At 54.8% G+C, this 17,343-nt stretch overlaps 1 protein-coding gene across 29 annotated transcripts in view; it reads right to left on the reverse strand.

Annotated features, from left to right (window-relative positions):
• The window catches only part of SRCIN1 (SRC kinase signaling inhibitor 1), a 65,464-nt gene that overhangs the window by 4,479 nt on the left and 43,642 nt on the right, over positions 1–17,343 (reverse strand). For 20 of the 29 annotated variants that reach the window (XM_073235508.1, XM_017645514.3, XM_073235510.1 and 17 more), the window contains 12 exons: positions 17,057–17,149; positions 16,771–16,814; positions 16,272–16,459; positions 14,945–15,120; positions 10,413–10,543; positions 10,114–10,261; positions 9,532–9,778; positions 8,840–9,074; positions 7,232–7,386; positions 6,776–6,928; positions 6,056–6,178; positions 2,377–3,792 (listed from right to left, as the gene is read on the reverse strand). In XM_073235508.1, the coding sequence (XP_073091609.1) occupies positions 2,878–3,792; positions 6,056–6,178; positions 6,776–6,928; positions 7,232–7,386; positions 8,840–9,074; positions 9,532–9,778; positions 10,114–10,261; positions 10,413–10,543; positions 14,945–15,120; positions 16,272–16,459; positions 16,771–16,814; positions 17,057–17,149 (2,608 nt within the window). In that variant the 3' untranslated portion in view covers positions 2,377–2,877. Of the gene's footprint in view, positions 1–2,253; positions 3,793–4,242; positions 4,357–4,823; positions 5,556–6,055; positions 6,179–6,775; positions 6,929–7,231; positions 7,387–8,839; positions 9,075–9,531; positions 9,779–10,113; positions 10,262–10,412; positions 10,544–14,944; positions 15,121–16,271; positions 16,460–16,770; positions 16,815–17,056; positions 17,150–17,343 lie in introns of those variants that run through there. The other 9 variants (XM_073235514.1, XM_073235509.1, XR_012130734.1 and 6 more) reach the window with 9 other exon arrangements.

Raw genomic sequence — 17,343 nt, forward strand, 5'->3', positions numbered from 1 at the left:
ACCCCCAAAATCTACTTTCCTGAAGCTATTAATAGCAGCTATTACTATATCATTATTATTTTAACATTGCAAGTCTGTTTTGTCTATTTCCATCTGGACTGGGTCTGGTCAGTGGCAAATTCATCCATTCGTGCACCTGCTCAGCAAATCCTGACAGAGGGCCTATGTATGCTGGACACTGGTCTAGGCGCTGCAGAGATGTAGCAGTGACACGTGGATTAAGCACATATATTTTAAGATACGAAGTTGTTATAAGGATTAAATAAGATACATAAATGGTGTGCTGGCTAGTTCCTATTTGCCTGTCCACCCACCCAGCCCCAGATCCAATTTCTTCCCTGCTCTGTGCCCTGGTTGACTGACCCCCACCATGCCTTTGCTCACTGGCTCCTGGCTGGGCTTGGCAATGGGGTTATTATGGCAAGGTAGCACGAGAGAGGGGGTAAAGTTTCTTCCCTTTTCCCTCCCCTCTTGGCGCCCTGTTGCAGGCAGCAGCTGCACCCCCTCGTAACTCCCACTCCTGCCATCCAGCTCTTACTGGACTCCTTACACCCCATGGCCCTTGCGGCTCTCCTCAAGAAGGCTGCAGCTTACTGCGCTCTTGAGCCCCTGGGTGCCTCAGCATCTTTCTTCTCTGTACCCTCTGGGGTGGTTTCTTCACTAAAGTCTCCTCATTGGAGCCATCTGAGGAGTACATAGGTGTTCAAGGTTTCTTAGCTCTAACAGAAAAGAAGGCAAAGCATGCCTGGTTTCACATCTGCACCAAGCCCTTGATACTTGTACCCTGGGAATCTGGCTCTTACCCACCTCTGATCTGGAGCACAGTATCCAAGGGCTTTTTCTCAATCATTTCCTCTGATTTCTCTGAAGTCGCAGGCCCTGTTGCATCCCCATCTCAGAACTTTTCCCCATTTCTGTGTCTCTGGTCCCTCTGTGTTCCTGTTCTCCCCCGTCATCGTTAAAGGCAGCTTTGAGCTCCACGTGTTAGAACCACATGATGAGGGAGAAGCCTCCCTCTGCCCAGCCCTTGACCTGACACATGCACAGTGCAGTCAAGGATGATGGTGACTCCTTCCCCTAGGGGGCACTTAGTGGTTTTCAGAGCTCTTTCCCACACTCAGGATTGTGACCTCAGAACCCAGCTGCTAGTTTTTGTCCCCATTGTACAGATGAGGAAAGAGCCTGCAGAAGGCAGAGGACTTTGACCAAGGTCACCGACTGAGTTGGTATGACTGAGTCCTTGCAGAGGACAGACGGCCAGGTGACCTAGGGTAGCTGGGGCAAACAAGGGTATGGGGTTGGAGGGTCTGGGAGAAGTGGGCAGAGGGAGCCAAGGCTGGTTATGAAGCACCCTGGGCAGCACATGAAGGAACTTTGGGTTTTCTTACCCAGTAGTGGACATGGGTTTTAAGCTGGGGAACAATATAATCAAATCTGCACTTTACAAATATCCCTCCCCACCTTGCAGGTGTGGGCAAACAGGTTAGAGATGACAGCAGTCACAGGGAGGCCACGGAAGGGCATGCGTTTAGGTAGCGAGGCATATGATATTTTCCCTGCCTCTTTATAATACTACTTTTTAAATTTTTCACAAGGAACATATATCAGTGTTTTAGAGAAAAGATGGCTTTTTTGAAGAAAAGCTACTAGAAAAGTGAACATGAGAGAGAGAGAGAGAGAGAGAGAGAGAGAGAGAGAGAGAGAGAGAGATGGCCAGACCAGAGGCAGCTGTGTGGAAAGAGAACAAGTATGTTTTTGTAGGAGGGAGGGAAGAGGCACGGAGACCCCCAGGCATGGCTGGACCCCTGGGGGTGGATGACATTTCCTAAAGGGAAAGCAGCCAGGGCGGGCATGAGCTCAGAGCAGAGACCTGGGCAGGGCCGGATGGCACCTGGTGCCCAAGAGGAGAGTATGTGGTGCAAGGAGCAAAGAGTCTGAGGCTGAAGCTGGGCACAGTCAGGCAGAGAAATACACAGAAGGTGTCGGAGGCTCAGGGTGGGGGCTGGGGGTATGCCGCCTCTGCTGCGGTGAGTGGGGGACAGCACAGTGACAAGAGTCCATCCAGAGGCCAGGAGACATGCCAAGCCCCGTGGCGAGGCTGAAGGGGAGGCAGAGTGGGCTGAAGAGAGAATGGAGGAGAGGGCGCAGAGGCCGTGGAGGTGACCAGGCAGGGTGCCCCCATAGGGTCGGGGGTGGGGTTGGATGGGCCAAGTCCTGTCGCCTCAAAACTCTCCCCGCGCATGCCCTGCCTACCTGCTGCTGCGCCTGGATCCTCATGTACTCGGCCCTCTGCTTGCCATGCTTGCCTTTGTCGGGGCTGCCTGCCTGGCCCTGGGTCGCCTTCAGCCGGGAGGCCCCCGGGGTCACCACCTTCATGGGCGGCACGCCGCTCTGCAGGAAGAAGAATAGGGTTGGCACTGGAAGTCGAATCACACAGGACCCCTAGGCACTGGGTGGGGCCTCTGGGGCCGGGACCTCCTCAGCGGGCCATTTGAGACCTAGAGACCCCGCTCAGCTCCACATCCCTGCCCAGGACTCAGGACCCCTCTCTGCGGCCAGGTTTAAGATCTCCCTGCAAGGGAGGGGACAGGGCCCCCAGCCATGTTCCCAACAATAGTTCCCAAGTAGGAACTCTTTGGTGGTTTCCTTGAGTAGCCTAGGGGCAGCTGGTGCCCTCCTGGGAGAGCCGCCCCAGCTCTGGTCAAAGGAGTGGGTCCAGGAGAGTGACTGAGATTTGGGGAAGGGGTGAGAGGCTTTAAAATGACAGACAGTAGGGTGGGTAGCCCCAGGCCCATGTCTTCCTCCAAAGGGGAAGATGGAGGTGAGCTCTCCCTGGATGTCTGGAGCCCTCTGAACCATCCCAGGTACTGAGCCTGCTCAGAATGAATCCAGAGGCGCAGGCAGAAAAATGAGAGACAGACAGTCAGACAGGACAGGGCGCGGGGAGCGTGGGGATGGAGAAGGGAGAGAGAACTTTATTTGCTGGTTTACAGATACAGAGCAGAGGTGAGGGCGCTGGTCCCTGCGAGGTCTGGTTGGGCTGATCCCTGGGTAGGCCAGCTTCCCAGCCTCCCTGGGGCTCTGCCTGCAAATGCTGCCTGGTGCCAGGCTCCCAGGAGAGTGGCAGGAGCTGAGGGAAGGCCGGTGGGAGGAGAGGGCTCTGAAGATGAGAGATGGGAGCATGAAGGCAGGAGGAGAGGACAGGGTGGAGGCAACCACCTGGGGACCAGGGGATGGAAATGGGGGGCCACCAGGGGGCCCCGCAGTGAGGGCTGTGCCCATCTGGCTCAATGTGGCTTCCAGCTCCCGGAGCATCTCTTCCAGGCTGTCCATCCGTTGAGTGGTAGCACCTCTCATTGTACAGCCCCGGCCAACAGCAGGCTGGCCATTGCACTCCCTCCCGCAGGGGTGGGCACCTTGTTCAGAGTCCTTGGGGGTCTTCCCCGCGTGAGTCTCAGCAGTGGAGGGCTTCTGAGTCCCGTCCAGGGCTGGTCCCTGAGGACCAGGGACCCCAGCTCCTCCCTCCTCTGGGCTGCAACCCCCTATCTCCAGTCTCTTCAGAACTGCCCCTTGCTTCTCAGGCACCCAGCTGCTCCTGGGCTGGGAAGCCTTGGCCACTATGCCTGGCAGGGCCTGTGGGCCATCCCATCCCCTCTTGCTGCCAGCCAGGGTCCGGGGTCTTGGGGTGGGAGTCAGTTCTTCAAGCCTGTCTTCTGGTGAGGAGGGACGGTTAGGGGCACACTCCGTCAAGATGATCCGAGGGATGCAGAAGGCTTTAGGGCCTGGAGCAGCCTGGGGGGAGAAGAAAGGTGAGCAAGAGTGTGACCCCTACCCACCAGAACACCCCAAGCTGGGGCAGGCGCTAGACATAGGGAGCCCAGCCCCTTCCTTTCATAGATGGGGAGACTGAGGTAGGGTTTACCCAGCAAGTTAGAGGCAAAGCTGGGACTAGAACTCAGGCCTCTTCGCACCACACCCTGTAGTCTCCCACTTTCTGGCAGAGATGCCAGTTTACCTGGAAGCACAGATACGCTTCTCATTGCCCATGTTAAACTCTCAAGAACAGGCCTCATGAGTATGTCTGTGCAATGAGATAACAATAACATGAGCTTAGTGAGCTTAGAGGAGAACTAGAGAGCTCATGGGGCAATGTGCTTAGAATAGTGCCTGGCACATTGTAAGTGTTCAATAAATACTTATATTAGCTACTCACTGAATTAAACTGAATACATGGGACTGGCAGTCCTGTGTGGGTGGAGGCCAGGCGCTGGCCTCTGCGGGTATGACTGTCATCCTCATCTCAGGCCGGAGACTCCTGGTCCCCTCACTTGCTGCTTTCAGAGCTTTCTCCCAGGGCTTCACAGACAGAAGGGGAGGGGCTTGGCCAAGTCCCTGTGCTACACACATGCTTGGCAAACTACAGTGTATGCTTCTGTGTGGGTACCCCAGCTCTGGCTTCAGTGGGAGCACAGAGGCCTCCAATCACTACCCCTAGCTTGAGAGAATTCTGGTCTAATTCTGAGCAGTCTTGGACCAGGCATATCACACATCTTTAATCTTTACTGTAACCCATGAAATGGCCACTACTCTCTGTCCCTACTTTACAAAGAAATTGAGAGTGGGGGAGGGGGAGGGTCACATGATTTGCCCAAGGTCATTACCCACAGCTAGTTAGTGGCAGAGCCAGGATTTGAAACCAGACAGTCTGACTCCAAGTTCAGTGCTCTTTCCACTAAAAGGAGCCATGGGGAGATGTGTGGGGGGCAGTAGGGACCCCAAGCCCCCCTCCCAAGGCAACCCACCCACCCCTGCCACCTGCTTACCTGGAGGTGGGGGGGTGCAGACTGGGAAGGCAGAGAGGCAACCCATGCCTGCCCGGCTCCACTGCCCGATGGTGCCTCAGGATGCAGAGGGCCAACTAGCTCAAAAGGCCAGCAGAGGACCCCTTCAGGCCAGAAAGGGGCAGGGACTGGGTGCAGTGGGCCAAGATGCCAAGGCCACAGCCAACCTGGGGTACTCCTTCCACACTGCTCATCCCCAGACAGCTCCTCAGACTGTTCTGTACCCCTCCTCTCCCCAGCAGACAGCACTGTCCACTCAACTGATGCCAGTCTATTCTCCCTGGCCAGGGAGCCAAGACACCACCAAGCCACAGGCCAGGCCAGAAATCAGCAGGCAGCCAGCAAGGAGCCCTCTGTGGGCCAAGGAGAACCATATGAGGCAGATGAGCATGGATGCGCTTGGGAGCAAGGCCCTCCTGCCCCAACCTGACTGGCAGAGGGAGAGGTTCCCAGCCCCCCCAACCCCAGCAGGTTTCCCTCCCCAAGCACAGTCCCTGGGGGTACACATAGCAAGTTCATCCCCCAATTCCCAAGAAAGAATAAAGAAGAAACAAGTACAGCAGGACAGCAGCAAAGACTGAAGTTAGAAGGAAGAATTCCCCACCGCTGACAGGCAGAACCAGCAGCCAAGGAACGGTGTAGGTTTCTTCTGTTTCAAACTTCCTGATCGGATGGGGCCAAACTCCCTGCAAACGAGCTTGCTCCTGTGGTGTCCTGCCCCCAGAGCAAGGCATAGGTTCCAGTTGGAGAAATGGAGCCCCTGCCTGGCATAGGCAGCAGAGGAGAAGGGCGATGCGGGCAGGCACTAGGCAAGGGTTCAGGACAAAATTAGATTCTGAGTTGGACCTAAAGTCATGGAGTGAGCAAGGTCCAAACTCCAATCTTGGACAAAGACAAAACCCAGGTTTCAGGCCAGACCTAAACTCTGGTTGCAGACAGGAAAAATATACCCAGGCCACCGTGGACCAGACTGGAATCAAGCCTGTAAGAAAACAGACCCAAGGGACCACCAGACACCAGGCTGCTGGAGTCTCTGAGAGGGAAGGAAGGGCTGCGTGCTCATCCTTGGGGCAGGGGAGGGGCTGAGGCTATGGCAGTGGCGGGACTTGGGGATGTGACTGACGCTTTAGCAGGTTAGCGTGAGCGGTGAGGAGCTGAAGCTGTGAAGGCACAGGCAGAGAGAGAGCCGTGAGAGGTGGGGGGCAGCCCATTACCTTCCACGTAGGGCCCGGGGCTGAGCCCACAGGGGACCCCAGATCCTGGGGGGACAGCAAGGTGGGGATCAGCTGGCGGCGGGGCGTGGGGGGTAGGGAAGACACTGAGCTTCTTTCAAACACCTGGGGAGCAGAAGGTGGGGGCAGGTTTGGAGGAAGGGGCTGGGGTGGGAGGCGCTGGCCCACGGCCCAGGGAAGTGGCCTGGACTGGCACTGGAATCCCAAACTCACTCCTTGGCCCCTCAACATGGTCAGCAGATGCTCTGCCCTCTACTTTTTCTCTTCTTCCAGAGGCCCTGGTAACCCAGGGACCCCAGCCGTTTGCAGAAGGGAGCTGAGAACACCTGAGTTTGGGTGACTATCCCACTGGGAGGGTCTCACGGCACTTGGTATGAAGGTATTCAAGCACTCTGTTCTCAGAATATTTGGGGATGAGGGGGTCTCAGAACACAGGGGGTCTTGGAGCAGCTGGGGGTCTCAAGAGAGTACAATTAAAAAACTCAAACATGCAAGGAGGAACTTAAGACCCCTCTCCCCCATTTCACAGTGGAGAAGAAATCGAAGCAAGAAGGATGGGGTCCTGAACAGACCAGCACTCAGCAGGGAGCCCAAGAGTCCATGCACCTGACCTAGTCCAGTCACCTCACCCTGGATTGGCTTGGCAGGGAAAGGGACTGGGCCTGATGGATGACTCGGGGGCCAGGTGTACCCCTGACCCACCTCCAGCTCTGCAATGATGCGGTCCTCATCGTCCTCATCCTTGATGGCAGAGGCCATGATGGGTGGCGTGGAGGCTGGGCGGGCCACCTCGGACACTGTCCGGCGCAGCTTCACTTGGGGCTTCTGCACCTCCAGCTCCTCGGACTCAGCCTTCTGCAAGGCCCAGCCCCCATCAAGAGCAGGCTCTGCCCCAATCCAGCACCAGCTCACCTCCTAGGCCCCACCAACTCCAGACCATCTCCTGACCCAGCTGCTTATCTGCTACTTCTTCTGTCCCCTGCCAGGATGGCCCCTTCCCATGGCGGGAGCCCAAGCTGGACGGAGAGTCACCACTGACCAGCCTCTCTCTTTCTGTCCACTTCCTCTGAGAGAGGGGACCACCCCAGAGAGCCTCCAGAGGTCATGTTGGGCATCCCCCAGCCCAACCCCTTGGCCCCCTGGCTCAAGGGGTGGTACCTTGATGAAGGCTGAGTCCTTCTTGCTGGTGACCACAACCTCCCCAGTGCGCGTGGTGGTCAGGCCGTGGGAGGACGGGAAGCTCCGGCGTGGAGGGGGTGGCGGGGGTGACTTGGATGGCTTCTCTGTGCGGTACCGGGGCACGGTCAGCTCATCTGCAGGCAGCCAGGAGGCTGGGGTCAGGCGACCCAGAGCACTGGAGTCTGTGAGCCACATCTGACTCCAAGGGGATACACCTGGCTTCTTCCTCCAGAGAGGAGGGGGAGGAAAGCTCAGGGGAAAGGACAAAGGCTGTCCTCCTCCTCCTCCTCTCTGACCTCCCCAGACAGTTCAGTGCCAACCCCATTGCTCCTCCCCTTACAGCATTCTCAGCCTCTGCTACTCAAAGTGCGGTCTTCAGTCTGCAGACTGGCAGCACCTGGGAGCTTGTCAGAAATGCAGAAGCTCAGGTCCCACCCAGAGCTCCTGAATCAGAATCCTCGTTTTGACAGATCCTCTAGGTGATTTCACATGCACGTTCAAGTTTGAGAAGCGTGGCTCTAATCCACCTCTTTCCCTGCTGGCCCTCAGCCCTGGTACAGATCATCTTTTCTCCATCAAGAGAGAGCAGTTACTATTGCCACAGCCTGACTCCCCACACCAGGCTCTCCCTTCCCCAATTATGGGGGTGGGAGCCATTTCCAGAGTGACCTACAGAAGAGCCACTCAAACCTGATACTCTGCCTTTCATCGCCCAGTGGTTCCCCATTACCCCAAACCATGTCCAAGCCCTTTGATCCAGCCCCCTCCCTGCTGCCAGTCTTTCAGCCTCCGCTCTGCAGGCTACATTCTCGCCTGGACCCCTGCTCAGCAACACAAAACACACAGCAAGGAGCTCACCTCTACACCTGTGTTTAGCACCTGCTCCTATTTCTGGTTTACACACTACGTATGGGAGATTACTTAACTAGATGGAGCCTTCATTTCCTCACCTGTAAAATGGGAATAATTACCATATCTGTTTCCTGAGGTTGTTGCAAAATTATAAAGATTAATATATAAAAAGTATCTGGAGCAGTTCTTGTCATATAGTAAGTGCTTAAAAGACATAAATTGTTAGTATTACTCTCCACTAAATTTAAAACTTGAAAGCAAGCAATGTCTTATCTCCTTGTCCCCAGCACTGACCATACAGTAGGGGCTTAACAAATGTGTGTCAGGAGTGAATAAATGAATGAATAACATTGCCATTTCTGGTTCAGATTTCTGCCTCCACTGTGAGTTCACAGCCTCAGGGAACACACGTACCAAGTCCGTGCAGATCAGCTGTACCCGACCTCAGCAGAGCCTAGCCCAGGGCATGCGTTCGCTCAGAATGTGTACAGGCAATGACTGTGCCTGGACTTGCTCTTCCTCCCTGCATGGATCTCTCAGCAGCAGTCAGGGCAGTGGGAAGAGCCCGGATGGAGGCCAGCTGTACCCCATCCTGGCTAGACATCCCAGCACCTGCCTTCTCTGGCAGCCTGACCACCAAGATCCTCATGCCAAGTCTCCCCATCAACCTGGGAGCTCCTGAAGATAAAGCTCCCCTCCCCTGGACACTTCACCAGCCCCTACCTGCCCCCATACCTGAGCCCCTCCTCCCACTGGGCTCTGTCCGGGGGGCTGCCTTCTGGCCGTGAGGGACCTTGGGGGGCTTGTGGTCAGGGGTGGGGGCCAGGCCCGAGTGGGCCTTGCTCGCACAGTCCAGGTCAGGGATGGCCTTCAGCAGCTCCGCCTGTGTCTCTTCCAGCAGCCGGTTGATGTCCTTGGCACTGTACTGGGTCAGGGCTGCCCGCTTCTCCTCCCAGTCCCGCTCAGCAGCCTTGAGAGGAGGGGTGAGAGTCAGGACTGCCACAGCTGCCCTACTGCTGGACCTCTGGGGCCTGAGCCCCTCCCCCGGCCACATGTGCAAGGAAGAGAAAAGGAAGCCTCACATTTGGCCTGGCCCCTGAGAACCCATGGATTCCTCCTTGTATACTACATGCCTTCCCCATGAGTCTGCAATGCCACCTTCATTATGCGCTACTCTCTGAATATACACAGGCCTGTTGTGGGGCATTCCATTCTGTTCCACTGACCACACAGTCTATTCTGATGCTAACACCACACTGCCTTAACTATTTTAGCTTCACAAGATACTTTTCAATCTAACAGGATTAATATCACCTCAATATGCTTCCCTCCCCAGGGTAGAAGTACCCATGCATCAGCACTTCCCAGCCCAGGATGGTGGTGAGAACCTTGGGCCTAGCTCATGCCCCCCATCCAGGGCCCAGCACCTCAACAGACACAGCCTTGTCCATGCTTCTCTTGCCAGGAGTGTCCAGGCCTTTGGTGGGGTTGATCCCCTTGGGGGTAGTCGGGGCTCCCTCAGCCGGCCCACTCAGTTCATGGAGGTTCAGTGGAGGGCTCGGGGGTGGCATTTCAAAGTCCAAGGTCTTGTTGAAGTCAGTCTCAGCCATCACCTTCTTGGGGGACTGGTTCAGGAGGCTGTTGGGGGGTGGCCACACACCCTCATCCACTTGCCTGGGGTTGGGAGAGTTAGGAGCAGCTGTGAGGCCAGCAGGGTGGTGGCTCCTTGGGAGAGAAGCTGGGTCTGAGCAAGGTGGGGCATGAGGCATGCTCTGGGATTCTGCAAGACAGATGGGAGAGCCTGGGAGAAGTGACTATCAGTATGAGACACTGCCAAGCCTACAATGTGAGTGGGGTCATGGGTCAGTGCTGAGGTGCAGATCCAGTCGGCACATCAGTGACCTCTGGGGAGTATGGATAAGGGGTCAAACTGATCTATCGATCTGGGCCCAGTGTGTGACTCTACTGGAAATTGGAGGTCAGAGATAAGAGGTCAGAGATAGAATGACCTTCGGATCTGGGCCAGCGTGTCTGTGACCCCACGGCAGCGCTTGAGTAGCCCGTCCAGGCGCTGCGGCTCCTCCTTCAGGAACTTCACAGCCTCCACCTCCACACGCAGCACAACCCGCATCTTGCTCTGCAGACCTGGGAAGTGAGCTGCAGGCCCAGAAGGAATGAGCTGGGGAGGATGTGGCTCGGAGGACTGGAAGGATGAGCAGCAGGGAAGGTAGCGCCTGGGGGCAGGAGTGGGGGTGCAGCAGGGGCCCCACCCTGGACCACGGCTACACTCGCTGGACCCCGGGCTCACCCTTGAGCTCAGTCAGTGTCTCCCCAAGCTGCTTCAGCACCAGTGCCTTCTCCTCCAGCTCGGGCCCAGGCACCAGCCGGTGGTTGTGGGAAACGTCCCTCTGGATCTTCTCCACTGACTTTTCCAGGTCACTGCAGCCACAGGGAGACCCTCTCAGCTCCCCTGGCCCCAGCGCATCCCCCCGCAGTTGGGCAGCTGCTTTCAGACCACCAATCAGATCAAAATTAAAACCCATCCACCAGGTGAAATCACGCCCAGATGAAACCAGAAATGCTAAACCTCAGCGATGAGGCCTCAGAAGAATTCCCTAATAGGTGCCCTGAGACCCTACCCCCGCTTTGAAGTTCTGATCATTAGCAACATTAGCCTAAATCTCCCTCCTCGTAACTTGCATCCTCTGACTCTCATTCTGCCAAGAAAGCAGCAGAGAACTTGGTTGCCTTGCAGAAACTGCAGGCAGCTGTGTGTGTTCCTAAGGGGTCTCTTCTCCTGCAGGGTGGCACTGCCATGTCCATCCACCTTTTCTCGAGTGATCCAGATAATCATTCTCTTTCCTTGAGGACAAAACTGGTTTCAATTTTCAGCTGGTTTATGCTGAGCTTGTATCATTTAAAACCCCATATCTTTCTAAAATGTAAACCAGACCAAGTCACCACTCCATGTTGAATCCTAAGTGGATCCCATTGTTCTGAGGCTAAAATCCAAACTCTTCAGTGCAACCAAGAAAGGCTTCAGGGTAGCAGTTGAAATCTGACTCTAGAGTCAGATCCAGATTCCAAATTCAGCTCTGTCATCCCAGCAGAGAGATCTTGGACATTACCTACTATCTCTGGGACCCTCTCTCCCACTCTCTATACTTAGGGTTGGGGATCTGCTTCCTGCCTCCCAAACCCCTGGAGCTCCTGTTTGCTGAGCTGAGTAACTCCTGGCAGGCAGGACCATGTCTTCCAGATTCTTTCATCTCTGATTCCCAGCACCTGGCATGGTGCCTGGAGCAGAACAGAGGTTCAGTAAATAATTGTGGAATAAATGAATAAGTGAAAGAAGGAACTGCTGCCCAGGTAGATCATCTCAGTTCTGTACTTGAGTCACAGACGGCCCTGACCCACATGCAGGACTTTATGTACATTCCTGTCAAATCCCATCTGTTGAAGTTCAGCCAACGATCCAGGTGGGAACAACTTTTGAAATTCAGTTCTACCATCCAACAGATTTGTTCCCCCTCAAAGCTCGGTGTCATCAGCCAGTCTTATCAGCATGCTTTATACATCTTTCATCCAACTAGCAAATGAAAAGACAGACCATGCTGGAGCAAGGAAAAAATCCTGTGACTCAGCACTTCCATTTAAAGAGCTATCTTGTATTGTATGAAGCATTGACTGTATGCTGGGTGCCACATTCAGCCTCTCACTTGCCTTATTTAATCCTCACAATAAGTCCTGTGAGTGGGAATCATTATTACCCCCAGTTTACACATAGACCAATAATTGCTCAGACACTAGACTACATTTCCCAGCCTCCTTTGCCGTTAGAAGTAACCACTGACTGAGGTCTAGGCAATAGAGTGTGAGTGGAAGGGATACTGCTTCCAGGCCTGGCCCCATAAAAATTTCCCATGTAAACTCCTCCATGGTTTTTTCCCCTTCCTGTTGGCTGAAAGATAGTGACCCTGTGGGTGATCTCAAAAGGCACGTATGGAACACGGCAAAACCTCCATTGGCCTCTGGGTCCCTGAGAGACTGCATGAAGGATGGTCTTTCCACTAACCCACCCAATACTGTTCCATGAGAAAGAAAGATATCTTTCTAATATCTATTAGTTTTGGACCATTTACAATTTGTTGTAGCAGCAACCCTAGCTAATACAATAGGCTTTAACATAAAAAAACGGTTTGGTGGGGGTGGAACTCTGTGAGATTAAGTAACTTGTCTAAGGTCACATAACTATTTTGCAGCCAAGCAGAATCTGACTTCAGCCACTGGGTTCTGCTGCCTCTCACTTCCACACTGGACTAGCACCAGCCTACGCCTGTCACCATCCCACCCAGCCCTCTCCCTGCCACATGGGAAAGAACAACTCTCCCCTGCTGCGTGTGATGCTTGCCTGGCTCAGGGTGTGCCAGTTTTGTAAAACTGTCACTTCCAAACATCCCTCTGAGGGGTAAGAGACTCCCACTTAAAGGAAGACTCAGGTAGGCTTCCAGGAGGAGACAACACTGCAACTCTCAGGCAGGAGGACTAGGTTCCTCTTAGGCTCAATTAGCACTTTGATTTTCTGATCATAGAATCTGCCAAAGTTTTGTGGCCTCTAACTTGGGCAGGTTCTTCAAATGAGTCCCAAACCACCCCAACTCTAGACACTAGGGCAGAAAGTGATCAGGCTTTCCAGATCCAGGTTTTGTACTGGAGGGGTTGAGAGGGGAGGGTCAGGATTGAACCAGCTATATAATTAGCAGGGCCCAATGCAAAATGATTTTGTTCCTAGTTAAAAAATTACTTAGTATTTCAAGATAGTAATAACAGAGCAGTAAATTGAGCATGGGGCCCTTATGATCATGAGGCCCTGTGGCTATGCAGGTCACTTGCCTAGAAAGCCAGCCTTGGATTAGGTCAAGTTAGACTTCAGAGGCCAGAAGGACTCAGTCAGCAGAGGCTTCCCCTAAGGGCAATGCCTAGACAGAGCTCAAGTGGTTGGCTAGACAGAAAAGTGAGCAAGCCAAGCTGAATGAAGCCCAGAATTGGCCTTAACTTCCAGCAAAGTGCCAGGGCAAGAGGAAGCGGCAGAGCAAGAGCAAGTGTACAGGGGCTGCAGCTAGAGGAGAGTAAGGATGGGCCTCCTGGCTGATCTCATACCTGGGCGGGTATGGGAACTGGACAGGGAGGGCTCTCATAGCCAAGCTGGAACCCCTGCATGGCTGGTGTGCAGCCCAGTCCAGGCCCCACCCAAAAAAGTCTGGAGCCCCCTTCAAAGTGGATGAAGAATCCTGCCAGAAACAGTATGTCAGCCTCCAAGCTCTCTCAAGTGAGCATCCTGAATAATGGGTTTGATAATAGGGCAGGGGGAGGACAGTCTGTGTATTTCTGGAGAAGCAAGGCCCCCAGGAAGCTCAGGACCAGACACTCATCTGACAGAGCATATATCTGTCCTTTCATCTCTTCTGTCTCTGTGCTTTTTTATTTCCTTTTATTTTCCTTTAATGTCTCAATAAAGTTCCTTTTGAAAATTTCAACCCAGCTCTTCTATGTTGAATGCAAAAGGGTAAGGAGAGGATAGGAAAGTTGGATAGATGGAATTCCCTGGATAAGGGATGGTGGCCACCATCAGTCTACTTGGAGATCTGACTGGACCTGCCACTAAGCTTTCACACCTGGAGTGATGCGGTGGCTGTTACCAGCTTAGTTCCAAGGAGATGTCCCCTTATTTCATCAGCTACTAGGGGTCATGAGAATCTTTGTCTTATGCCTTACTGAAATGCACAGGTACCACCAGCCTGTGTGGGCCTAAGGGTCCCTTCTCAAGGATCCCCTTGCAAGTTGTGCAACCACATATGACTTGGTGAGAAAGCTGGGCTTCTCTGTGTAGCCTCTCCTGGCTCCCTGAATCACTGGCCAGTACATCCCACACTCTCTCTGGAAAAATCTTAACACTGAGCACAGATAGGAAGCCAAAGTGCAAAGAAGAGCAGAAATGGCCCTGATCACATAGCTGCTGTGCTAAGAAGGACTTCAGGTCCCCTTGTGCCCTGCCACCAAGGGAGGCCATAGGAAAGAAAAAATCCTCTGTCTCAGGCCCCAGTGGCTGACAAGGGAAGGCTGCAGTGGGACAGGGTCTTACTTAGTGGATAAACAGTGAAAAGCAGCATCTCCCTTCAACTGTACCAGACAACCAAATCTTGACCAGACAGCCTATTTGCTAAATTTGGATAAGAGAACTGTCTTCTGTTAGCACTTCCATGTCTTAGCATTTGAAGGCAGAGTGTTTTCTATTCCTCATTCCTTCTGTAAAAGCTAGAGCCCTGCTTCAGCAGCACTAGGATGGGAAGACAGTTTGCCTTGGCTATCCCTGGCCTCAGAGATCAGGGGATTGGAGTGGTGGCAGCTGTTGCTGGTCACTAAGCTGACCAAGCTGGCAATACCTGAATGTTCCATCTGAATACTCTATCCCAGAGTCAGTGTGTACAGGTCACAGGCCGGAATGAACACAGGCAGAGGGCAGAGTGAAATTGGGCAGCTGGCCACAGAAGAGTAAGGCTGCAGGCCCTGGGGAAGCCAGACTGTGAAGCATTAGGAGGCAAGACCATAGCAAAAGCGGGCATCAAGCCAGAAAAAGGAAATCAGGAATTGTGCCAGATGGCCAAAGGTTTGTGGGTCACAGAGAAATCAGGCCACGGAGAAGGAAATAAGGACTCGGAACAGACCAACGTCAGCTGTGATTCACAAGGAGGTGAATCACACTTGTGCCTCCCACTAAAACCAGGTTGTGGGACACTTAGGCCGCACCCACAAGTCCTCCCTCCGCAGCTGGACCCTCACTTGAGCTGCTGGGTAATGAGCTCCTCGTCGTTGAGGTAGCGCAGCCGCTCCTCCTCCACCAGGGTGCGCTGCCGCTGCAGCGGGTCCTCCTGTCGCCGCGCCGCCTCCGACACGCGCATGCTCAGCTCCGCCTCCGTGCCCTTCAGCAACACGCGCAACGACTCCAGGTTCTGGAGCTGCGGGTCGCAGATGGACTGATGGACCCGCGTGGAAGGAATGTGGGCGCGCAACAGGGAAAGGGGCAGGAGGAGGCGGGCAGAGGACAGCCCGATGCCGGGCGGCCTCCACAGAAAGTGCGGCTGCTTGGCTGTGGCCGTGAGCAACAGCAAAAGGATGAGGTGGGGTGGAGGTGGAGGCCGCGGGCTAAGTTCTGGGAAAGAAGAGAGGCTGGAGGAGAAAGGCACTGGCGTCGTGGAGGGAGAAGTGCTAGTCTGGGCCATGCAGAAGGTGCGCCTGCAAGGCTGTGGCCCGGAGTAGGAGCGAATGGTAGCCTGGTGGAAGGCGGAGGACAAAGTTACGTGCTGAGCAAGTATAGAGGCAGGAGAAGAGGATGGGAATATTTGGGAGGCAAGGGGTGGCCCTCTCCATGGCCTTGCCGACCTTGCGGCTGAATCGCTGTGGCTTCCATGAAGGACTCAAGCGCTGGAGTTTGAGAGTTTCCGTGGCTGGGATGGGAAGACTGACTTAACGCTGGAACTCAGTTCTAGGGCCGAGTTGGGGCAATGGCGGAGGAGCCCGAGATCTTAGCCTGTTGCCCAGATGGCAACTCTCTGTCCCCTCTCTAGCTTGTCTCTGTTCATTATTCTCACCTGATGGGCCTGGCGCCCTCTCCAGGAGCGGGCACAGCGAGCCAGGCTCCTGACTGGTGGGACCATCTGCCAGGCGGGGCAGGAAGACTGGGTTCCGGAAGGGGGACCTGAGGGGATCTGGGGAAGGGCTTCCGCCCGAGGTAGAGGAGGGGCAAAGGAAAGCGGGGCAGGAAGGAACTAGGACTGCCCAGAGGGATTCTGACAAGGGGAGGGGGCTAGTGGGGTGGAGTAGGGCTCCACGAGAGCAGGGAGGATTTTGGGAAGACGAAGGAGTGCTCAGTGAGGGGGACAAAGATGAGTGGGGGCTTGGTGAGGGAGCAGAGATTCCCTCAGGGGAGTCTCTGAGGGGGAGCGAGAGCTCGAAGAAAGGAAGAGGAAAAGTGGTTCAGAGAGGGGCCCAGCGGCGAGTAAGGGGATGGGGCAGGGCTTGTGGGACCCAGAACTGCGGGAGTGGGTGGGTCCTGAGGGGCGGGTCCTGTGGGGCGGGGCACGGGGCAAGTCCTCGCAGGTGGCAGTACCTGGAGTTTACGCAATTGCTGTAGTTGGCCGCGCAGGTCACTGGTGCTGTTCTGCAGGCCACGCAGGTGCAGCTGCATCTGCAAACGACTGATGGCTGTAGGTTGCCCTGCAGGGGTGCTGCTGGCTGATGGTGGAGGAGGAACGGACACTGGGGTGGCCCCGCTGCTCCGGCCACCTGACCCACAGGCTGCCGAGAGGGACCATGAGGATGGAAAAAAGGGAACAAATCGTGAGCCTTGGAGAGGCAGGGGCAAGGTCATCTCCACTCCCGACCCCCACAGTAGCCAGATAGACATGTGGCTCTGACTCCCTACCCCAACTGATGGTCAGCCCTATTGTGGGGAGCAAGGCACCAGAGTGAGGACACCTTGGGCTAAAGTGATTACTTAACCCACTGAATCTCGGTGATGTAGCTGTGGCTTAATCCCCACTTGACAGATTAGGAAGCTGAGGCTCAGAGAGAGCAAGGACCTGCAGGGAGGGGGAAGGGTCACTCACGTGCTGAAGGGGTGGCTGCTCCATTGGAGCCTTCAATCTTCTCACTGTGGCACAGAGAAAAGATGGCCATCAGAGGTCTGACTGGCCCAGGTCATCCAGGCTGGATGAGACCTAAACATAATCTCCTTGGGGTACCCCGATCTCAGGAGTCCCAGGGAAGGGAAGGGACATGCCCAGAGTCATACAATGAGAAATTGGCAGAGCTAAGCCCAGGGCTCCTGCTGCCCACTTCCCCTCCCTCAGGCCCCAACCACAGGCCCTGGCAGTGGTGTTAGAAGAGCCTCACCTGGGGGTCTCAGGCTCCGAGCCTCGTAGTAGGGCACTCTGCACCAGGCCTGTGAGACTGGCAATCTGCTTTTCCATGGCCTCCATGCGCTCCCTGCAGAGTGATTATGGCTTTGAGCAACCCCTTCTGTGGGCAGGGGATCCTCCTCCTACCCAGCCCCTCATCCTTAAGATCGACAATTAGAGGAAATACTATTCCTTCCCCAGCTGCTAGCACAGAGACAATTCAAAGGGTCACAATGCCTAAGGATCAAGCTCATAGTCCCCACCTAATATGAGTCAGGCCCT

Source organism: Manis javanica, chromosome 4 (assembly GCF_040802235.1).
Source record: "Manis javanica isolate MJ-LG chromosome 4, MJ_LKY, whole genome shotgun sequence".
In the NCBI taxonomy this organism is placed as follows: domain Eukaryota; kingdom Metazoa; phylum Chordata; class Mammalia; order Pholidota; family Manidae; genus Manis; species Manis javanica.